Source organism: Salvia hispanica, chromosome 1 (genome assembly GCF_029641045.1).
Source record: "Salvia hispanica isolate PSC_SH4W2 chromosome 1, Shi_PSC_v1, whole genome shotgun sequence".
NCBI lineage: Eukaryota > Viridiplantae > Streptophyta > Magnoliopsida > Lamiales > Lamiaceae > Salvia > Salvia hispanica.
The window spans coordinates 66810443-66820475 of NC_142692.1; the positions used below are offsets into that span (position 1 = coordinate 66810443).

At 31.6% G+C, this 10033-nt stretch overlaps 1 protein-coding gene across 1 annotated transcript; it reads right to left on the reverse strand.

Annotated features, from left to right (window-relative positions):
• Positions 1-893: 893 nt before the first annotated feature.
• LOC125218817 (chaperone protein dnaJ 11, chloroplastic-like) lies at positions 894-1607 on the reverse strand. The gene has a single exon (XM_048120591.2). It carries the CDS (start codon positions 1539-1541, stop codon positions 1098-1100), a length of 444 nt encoding a protein of 147 aa, XP_047976548.2. The 5' UTR covers positions 1542-1607; the 3' UTR covers positions 894-1097.
• Positions 1608-10033: the final 8426 nt, after the last annotated feature.

Consider the following 10033-nt stretch of genomic DNA (forward strand, 5'->3'; position numbering starts at 1 on the left):
ACATTTTCATACAATACGTTAAATTCATCATAAACTAACCGTTTTACGCAATTCAATATTTGTCCCCACACTAAATCATGTTCTCCCCTTCCATTTTCTACTTAGACGATGTCGTTTTGCCTAACGCTGTTCTATCCACGTGTTATGAAATAAGTTGCCACATCAATAGTAATAGTTGGAAAAGAGAGGATGAAATAATTGAAAAAAAATTTGCCTTACGATTTTGAAAATTGTAAGACATTAATGTAGCCAAAATAGAAAATAAAAAAATGACTCAAGTAACTTGGAACCACCCAAAATTGAATAGAGTACGACTCAATTAACTTGGACGACTGAGTATTTGATAAGTTGCCAATATAAATTTAGTTCTTAGCTAATACTCCGTTCGTCCACGAATAAGAGTCCCGTTTTTTCATTTTGGTCCATCCACAAATAAGAGTCCCGGTTCATGATTACCATAAATGATAAAGAGACCACACATTCCACTAACTCATTTCACTCTCATATCATTTAAAACTAATATATACAAGTGGGACCTCTATTCCACTAACTTTCTTCCACCCACTTTTCTTAACATTTCATAAAACCCGTGTCATTTAGAAATGAGACTCTTAATCGTGGACGTAGGGAGTAGCAGTAATCAACAAAATCAGATTCTCCACAAACAACTAATGAGTGTTGTGTAAAGAGATAAAAGCACAGCTACCAGAAAACTGGAAAGGAAGGCTGAAACCTTCTTCCTCTTTGCTTTTGGGGTGGGGAGATAGTTTCTCTCTATTAATTCTTACTAGTATTTTATTTCCGCGTCGCAGTCGCGTACAGCATTTTCTGTTTCTGAGAATAGATCTTCAAAGGTAGCCAATGAGATTAAATTTTGGTTCAATCACAACAAATTCTTTCTCAATAATCAGTCTTCATTAATATTATACTTTTCTACACCGGGGAATTACATTCAGAATTCCAAACAAAAAGAAAAAAAAAGCAAAGAAAAACCGTATTCTAATAATTTCCCCTTCTAAAAATCGGAAAAATCAAAAGGATCGCAAAAGCATATACATACGACTTGTCAATGTTCCTGAATCGCGATTGACGCGGCATCACCAGCACTGGTCCGTCTCCCAGCGACGCGTCTGGTAGAATCTCCCCCTGCCAGGGCTCCGGTAGCCGCCGGGATTCCACCGCCCGCGCGAATCGACGGTCAGATTGAGATCGTACTCCGCCCTGGCGTTCGGATCCGAGAGCGTGGCGTAGGCGTTGTGGATCTCGATGAAGTCCCCGCCGTCCGCGGACGTTGCGATCGAGGAATCCATGAATCGCGCTCTCGCGTCGGGGTGGTGCAGCTTCGCCAGCGTGCGGTACGCCGTCTTGATCTCCACCTGCGACGCGTTCCGCCTCACGCGGAGGACCTCGTAGAGGCTGCGGCGGTCCGGCGCCGCCGCCACGGCCAGCTGCGCCGCCTCGGCTCGGACGGACATATTGCGGCTGCGGAATTGCTGGAGGGGAGCCGGCGATGTGGAGGCGAGTGCGGGGCTCTGTAGCATCGAAAAATCGGAAGGGGAAACGGAGATTTTTTTGGTTTGGAGAGGAGAGAAAGAGAAGTGAATATACAATTGGAAATGTGTGGAGAAGAAAGGGTTTAAATGGAAGTCAAGAGGGCGCGTGGGCCCCACCCGTGAGAGGGGGAAAAGCTGTGTGTTTCTGATGATTTACTGTGTGCTGACTTGGCACACTGTATTGCCTCTCTACAGCTCAATAGCGTCGACTCCACATTCTATTTATTTTGTCTTCTATAATAAATTGATTTAAATATTGAAGCAAAATTATACTCATATTCTAAAAATTGTTTTCGTGAGGGGAGAGAATATACAAATTTATTTTTAAATATAAAAACTAGATATTTTGAGTGGGAAAAAAAATTATTGGGTTTTCTCATAAATGGTCCATGAACTTTAAAAATATCACCAGTAGTCCCTAGACTAAGGGATAATATCAAAAACGGCCCTTTTGCACTATTTCGAGACGAAAATGCCTTTTGAGGGATTTGGGAGGTTTGGGCAATTTGGTCTTTTTACACTTTTAACATTTTAAATCTGATATTATTTCAGTTATGTACTAAATCTGATATTATTTCAAAATTATCATTCTTCTTCCCTTTTGTCATCCTTCACTTTGTTTCTTTATTTCAATATTAGAATTAATTTTACAAAATTAAATTTTAAATATCAATAAATCTTTTTAATTATAAAAATTATTAAATAACAAAAATTAATAGTCATAATCAATATTTGATAGTGTCTAATATTTAATCAATAAGATATGACAGCGCCTTAGTTTTAATCAATATTTAATAGTTTTAATCATAAATAGATCATATAACACGATTTATTATGAAATAAATATGCATCTAATGTAAGACTAATATAATTTTCGTTTATTAATTTAAAAACAATCAAAATGACTATAAAATTTCAACAAAAATACTCCTATATAAAATTTTTAGTCAACTTCATAATATTTAATCACAAGCAATTATAACAATCGAAGAAGGCTAAATAGAATAACTCTTATTGTTCCATCATGATTAATTATTTTTCTATACTTCTTCAATTCAGCTGAATATTATATTAAATAACAAAAATTAATAGTTTTAATCAATATTTATAGTGTCCACAAATTAATAGTTTTAATTAAAAATTTTATTGATATTTATAAATCAAAATTTAAAATTTAATTTAATAAATTAAATCTAATATTGAAATAAAGAAACAAAGTGAAGGATGACAAAAAAAGAATGATAATTTTGAAATAATATCAGATTTAGTATATAACTAAAATAATATCAGATTTAAAATGTTAAAAGTGTAAAAAGATCAAATTGCCCAAACTACCCAAAACCCCTCAAAAGGGCATTTTCATCTCGAAACAGTGCAAAAGGACCGTTTATGATATTAACCCTTAGTCCAGGGACTACTGCTGATATTTTTAAAGTCCAGAGACCATTTATGAGATAATCCTATAGTCCAGGGACCATTTTTGTAGTTCACTCTTGCGTAAATTGTTGATTTTATTCTATCTCTGAGGCATTTATATGAAAATGTGCAATTGTCGTTTAGTTCTCGTTGTTTAATTTTTTAGAATAAAATATCGGTGTAAAAGTATTTCGAGTAATCAGAATGTCGACATGACAACAAAAATTATGTACATCGATCATCTACATTACACGTTGTTTACATATCAATTACTTAATCGACGTGTACTTCCAGCTGCTACGTTGATATTCAGATCACAATTAAATATTTTTTGTAGAAAATAATACTTCCCTCCATTCGTGAAATGTTGTCCACATTTGACTCGGCATGGTTTTTGAACAAATATGAAGAAAAGAGGATGGAAAAGTTTGTGGAATATGAGTTCCACATTTATAAATTAGTTTTGTAATAGAACGTGAATGTAATGAGTTAGTGAAAAGTGAGCCTCATTTATCAAAAATGAAAAAAGAAGAAGCAAAATGAACAACATTTAACGGATGGACTGAAATGGCAAACACTACAACAAAAAAATCAGATAAAGACACTTTTTAATGCTATTAAGGATGCTAATTTGTGTGTCTAATAATACCTCATATGCTTCATAAAGTGTCCTTATTGTTTGTGTCTCAACTAAAGTTAAGGGAAACAAATAAATGTGTCTTAAAAAGCAAAAGATTAAGATAATTTGCCCTCAACTAGGGCCACTTTCTTTTGTATCCTAAATTATGGTTATTTTAAAAAATTTCTTAACGCTAGTAATTGCGCCTCAAACTTTGTGTTCATAAGAGATGGAGTACTACTAAATTTTTTGTAGTGAAAAGTGGATAATATTTCATGGATGGATGAGTAATCAACACTAATAGAGTGGAGGAAGTACATTGTTTGTATTCCCTCTCTCTACTAATATAAGGACAATTTAACCGGACATAGGTTTTAAGAAATATAGTACTCCCTCCGTCCTATTGAAGATGACCCACTTTCCTTTTTGGTTTGTCCCAATCAAGATGACTCATTACTTAAAATGGAAATCCCTTTATCTCTACTTTATTCCCTCTCTCTTACTTTACTCTCTCCACTTAACACACAAAATAAAGTTGCATAAAATCCCGTGCCGCCTAAGAAAGGGGTCATCTTCCTTGGGACGGAGGGAGTAAAAAGTAAGTGAAAATGGTTCGTGGAAGGTGAGTCCTACTTTTAATATTATTAGTGTATAATAAAATGTGAGTGAAATAAAGTTAGTGGACTGTCAGATCCATTACTAAAAATAATGAAATATAAATAAAATATTTATTGGTGGATGAATGAAAATGATAAAATGAGACAGTTATTGACGTTGGACGTAGAGCTCAATCAATTTATTGAAAATTCTATGTGGATAATAGGATAAGGATGAAAAATTGGGTCGTATTGATGTTGAGTTGTCAGAGAACCCAACTCTACTTCCATTTGCGTCAGTATTTAAGCTTTTTAATTTTCTTATAATTTATTTTTTCATCAATTGCTTTCTCTCTTAACAATTGTAGAATAATTGTTGTGTGTTGATTCTCCTTTTACCTTTACATCTATCTTCACTAAGGATCTGAATTATTGATCTTCGCTTCAAAGTCTAGTAATAGTGGTTATATTCCTTTTATTTGTCTAGATAAATACACACATATATTGATATAGATGGTTAAAAACACAAGTCATATATACACGGTTATGTCACGAATATCAAAATACAGATAAAAAATTGATATATTATGATGATGATCTCACTTAACTCTCACCTTCCTCTGTAATCAATTAGTTATCAAAGTAATACATTACATATTATAATTGCAAATGAATGAGGAAAATATCTTTTGAGATGCGAAATGGATATGTCTTGAATGTAATAGAAATAGATTTGTACAATAATTATGAAAGACTAGTGTAGCGAAAAATTGTCCCACCATGTGTGCAACTCCTAATGTTGTTTATCCTTCAAGGAAAGCATGACACGAAGAACAAGTTGTTTTCAAAGATTTTTATGTGTCTTTTGCAAAGAGGAATCATAAAGTCTTAATCATATGCAAGTATTCCTTTAGTATTTTTGTTGCAAATGTTAGAATCTAATCATTTTGCTTGCTCTGATCACGTCTTTCTTCAAACTTGATAAAAAAAAAAAAGACTGTGGAACTCGCTCTTCTTTGTTTATGCATGGTTTATTTGGTGGTTTCAGAACAACGTTGTCTTTCAGAAGATAGATCCAAATTGAGAGGTTGAAAAAATGTTAGTAATATTTTGGAGACTTGATTCGTGGATCAAATAATGGTGTTTATAGCTTCCCTCTCTATCGAGGCAAATGTAATCGGAGATGATTAAGGTTAGAAGACGGTAAATAATAAGCAAATGATCAAAGTTTCAATCAAAGATCAGTAATGATGATATAATGTGACATTTTTCTCGTCTTTGGTTTGTTGTTTATGCTTTTGATCCTTGATCTTGTTTGCTCTGCAGATTTGTTACGTGTTTTGTGTGTTTCACTTGTAGGTACGTGTGCTGACAGTTGACATGCGTGCTACTTTGGACTATTTTGGATTAAGAATTTTTCTGCTAAAATATTTTTGGAATACTTGCTCATCGTTCTATTCTATGATTAAAATATTTTATTTACCAAATAACCTTGCATAGACTATACAAGTATTCAAATGTTTTTGAAATACTTGCTTATCAAATAACCTTGCATAGACTAGACAAAAATTCAAATGTTTTTTGGATACTTGCTCGTCGTACTTAATTTATATTGAAGTTTTTTTATTTATCAAATAATCTAGCATAAACTCGACAAATATTCAGATGAAATGAAACTGAAATTTACTCATGATATTTGAACTCAGAGTCACTAATGTTTTACCCTTGTCATTTTAATTAGAAGGCTATAAAAAGCATCATATTAACAATTTACTTGTGACGAGTAAAGATGATGAATTCCGATGTATAGGAGGTAGTATAAGATTAAAATATTATTGTAAGGATGCATGGAGGGGCCAAAAATTGATCTCACTTTTATGACAATATTTATATGGATTTTTGGCTTTTTAAACCAAAATCTTTGCCGGAATTCCGGTTTTTCCCATAAACTATGAAATTTGTTTTTAAAACCACGAACTATCATTTCGTTAGGATTTTCCCAACCCGACCCGAATAGCACATTTCTGACCCAAATAGCATAATTCAAAATGTTAAAGTTGTGTTTTGTTTATTCAAAAGTTGTCATTTGTTATGTAATAATTGTGACTGTATGTATTATTGTGTCAAATAGGATCCAAGTAATCAATTTAGTGACAAATAGGCTTAAAATTGACATGTAGACAACCCGGGTTTCGTCTTTAACCCGTCAGGGGAAAATCCTAACGAAATGGAAGTTCGTGGTTTTAAAAACAAATCTCATAGTTTATGGGAAAAATCGGAATTCGACGAAAGATTTTGGTTTAAAAAGCCAAAAGTCCTATTTATATTATTAATATATATCGATAGATAATTACTATTTCACACTTTCTAAATCCAAAATTTAAAAATAATTTATTTGAAAATGGCGACTGACTCATCGCACATTAAGATATAGAGAATGTGCATCAGACTTCCAACTTTTCTAAATATTTTTTTTTAAAAAAAGTACTAATACTATTTCTCGACTCAAATCATAACTGTTTTTATATGAAAATTACCTTCAAACCAATCTTGAGTCATAACGTAACAAATTAATTTTTATCCATCCACGTAAGTCCACTATCTGTTTCAGTCAAGTGCTCCATTGTTCATATCCATTAGTCTTAATAGACGACAATAAAAAATAATTAGCCTCTTATTTTACCAAGATCTTCACGAATCATTAGTTTGATTGACTAGGAAGTTAACTTATTTAAATTGATTTCCTCGTGACTCATAAGCATTCACAAATAACAGGCAAAATTTGGAACAACTTGTAATAAAATAGGTTAATATTTATAATTAACAGAAACCTCATAAATAAGGGTCTGATTATTATTAGTACAAAATACATGAGTGGTTTTATTTACATAGCCACAAAGTCTCCAAGAGTAACCGAACTCGATATCACGAATAACTAATTAAGAGTCAACTTATAGCAATTAATTATATAATTTGTTCTTAAGTTGTGTGCTTACAATGATTAATTGATGGTATGATATATCTTCAATATTTATATACTCTTTGGTTTATAGGACACTCTCACTATACGAATGTTATTATTTAAACAACAAAAGCCCCCACCACTTTTATACTAATCAAATTTTATTTAATAAGTATAATCGACTCTACTAAACAGCCTCCTCATAAGTTAGAAATAGAATATAATCAATTATTTGTTGGAAACGCAGATCATATATAGACAAACAAAATTCATTTAAATTCTCCAATAGTATAGATCCGTTGTCACAAAAATCCACTACTAAAGCTAGTTTTAATTTATCAAAGTGAAATTTCCAAAATGGATACCATACATACACCAACTTAGTTTTTGATACTCTATTTTATATTTGCAATTGCATAACTCAAACTAAATGAAATAGATAAATAGAAAATAATACTCCCTCTACCTCATCTCAAGTGATTGACTGGTTTTCGACACGTATTTGGGAAAATGATAATCAATAGTTAAAGTGAGGAAAACTAAAGTAAGCGAGTAAGAGAATAATGTAGATACGACTCTCTTCTATATTATTCTCTTTCTTATTTTTACTTTCTCTTTACTTTAACTATCTATTTATTATCGTCTTAGCAAAATAACGATAAAAAAGAAATAAATCACTTGAGTTGAGCCGGGACGAAGGAGTACTATGTAAACCCACTAGATATAGTCTGCAATTTGCAATTTGCAATTTGCAATATGCAAAGGCAATAATGATTGAGTATATATTAAATTATATGCATCCATCCACAATGTACATGCTGATGAAATAGTAGGGCCAATCACTAGCATTTGTTTCCTAAAGTAGCGCGCAATTGTGCAAGTGTTCGGATTTGGATTATGAACTAAGACACACTTTTGGCAAAAAAATCTCTATGATTGCCCTCGCATCAAAATATCTCTGATCATAAAACAATTAAAATTTTATCTAAACATAAACAAATATGAACAAAGTTATAGTAATTATATCACTGAATAAAAGTTTGTTTCTGGATTGTCTTACAAATTTAGTTCGTAAAATAATCCTATTTTTTTGTCAAGGTATACTTAAGGTTGATGGAATCTACTAAATTTAATTACCATAAGGTTGATATAATCTATTAAATTTAATTACCATCCTTGTTAAGCGGCGAAACACAACTCAATTGATAAGATGCTTAATCTCTAGCTAAGAAGTTAGGGATATGAATCGTCGTGGTGTATGTTTAAATCTAAAAAGGAATTCTTAGTCTTGTAAATTTTATCAATATATTTTTTTTCTTTCGCGCATGTGAAGTGGAACTGATTACACTCATCCTTCACCTTTACATGAATACAAATTAAGTTCGAGATCGTTGGTAGTCTTTCTATAATGTTAAAACCGCGAGAAGCAAGCAAGATTAAAAAAAAATCTCTGTTGTTATTTGGTTGATACTTAATTTTTAAAAATCAAAATAAAAAAGTGAGATTTTGGTACCTAGTTTGTTTAATATTTCGAGTTTTTCTACTTATTTATTTTATGTCCCAAACATATTGGATTATATTGATCCTTTTTAAATTACTCCCTTGAGTCATTTCTTTTTTGCACTCGTTTTGAAAAAATAATAATAAATAGTTAAAATGGAGTGAAAAAAAAGTAAGAGGAAGAATAATATAGAGAAGAGTCTTAACTATAGTATTATCTTTTTTACTTCATTTTTTCTCCACTTTAACTATTTATTATTATTTTTTCAAAACGAGTGCGAAAAAAAAGTGACTCAAGTAACATGGGACGGAGAGAGTATTACTTATTGTGCTTAGGTTCCCCTCAATACACTATTTTTCCGGAAAACCATTTCTCCCAATATCTATGCGTTTTCTTAAAAAAAAAATTATAAATCTACGCCACTCATTTTTCTATATTTCTTTTTTTTTTTTAATTCCCCCCATTGGTACGTTCCAATTTTCAATAAATTATGGTATTTTAAGAAAATATTCGATGGCTGAATGATTTAAAATTTGAGTTTATGAACATGATGCAAGAAAATTTAATTACAATTTTTTTTTAATTGAATTATTAAATTTGACCATTCCGATTATAAGAAGAGATAGATCACAAATCGTTTTCAAATGACTCGTAGTGACATTTCATATTCAGCCTTCCAAAGCTTCTATCCAATCGAATGAGATAAAGATCAAATATTCCACTTGTAACATTTCATAATTCAAAATAAAATAAAATTTCTTGGCACGTGCCAAAGCTACTAGAAGCCTTTCACTCTCACACTCGAAATAGCCACACATTTTTAGCTAACGTATTGATTGTTCCATTTTCTTTTCTTTTCATTATTGACCCTCTGCAGTTGTACCATTCGCTCAAGTGGTTGGACCTATTCCACTTTCCATTGTGTGATGAGATTGATATATAATTAGGCTGTCAAAGTGTGTTACGGATAAAATTTCATAATTATAACTATGGTTTGATTAATCAAGCCAACAACAGATTTCATAGGTTATGATGTCACTATAATAAGTATACGATTAATTTAAAATTTTCACTAATGGGTTTAAAACAAGGATTAGTATATGGTGATGGTTTGATAACGATGTGAAAGCTATATCTTCGCCACTACTACTATTTTTTATATACTCCATTAAATTATATAAATGCAATCTGATGTACTCCTATACACTATGTTCTAGAATATTTAATTGTGTTATCGTGTAAACTTGTATTTTATTTCAATCATATAACATTAAATTTATAACCAGGGTTTCAGGTGAAAGTTAACTTAGATACATGATTTATTAAAAGTGATCCATCCATATTGATTAGTCTCGCATGCTCTTCGATACAAGTAGTGTATATTGG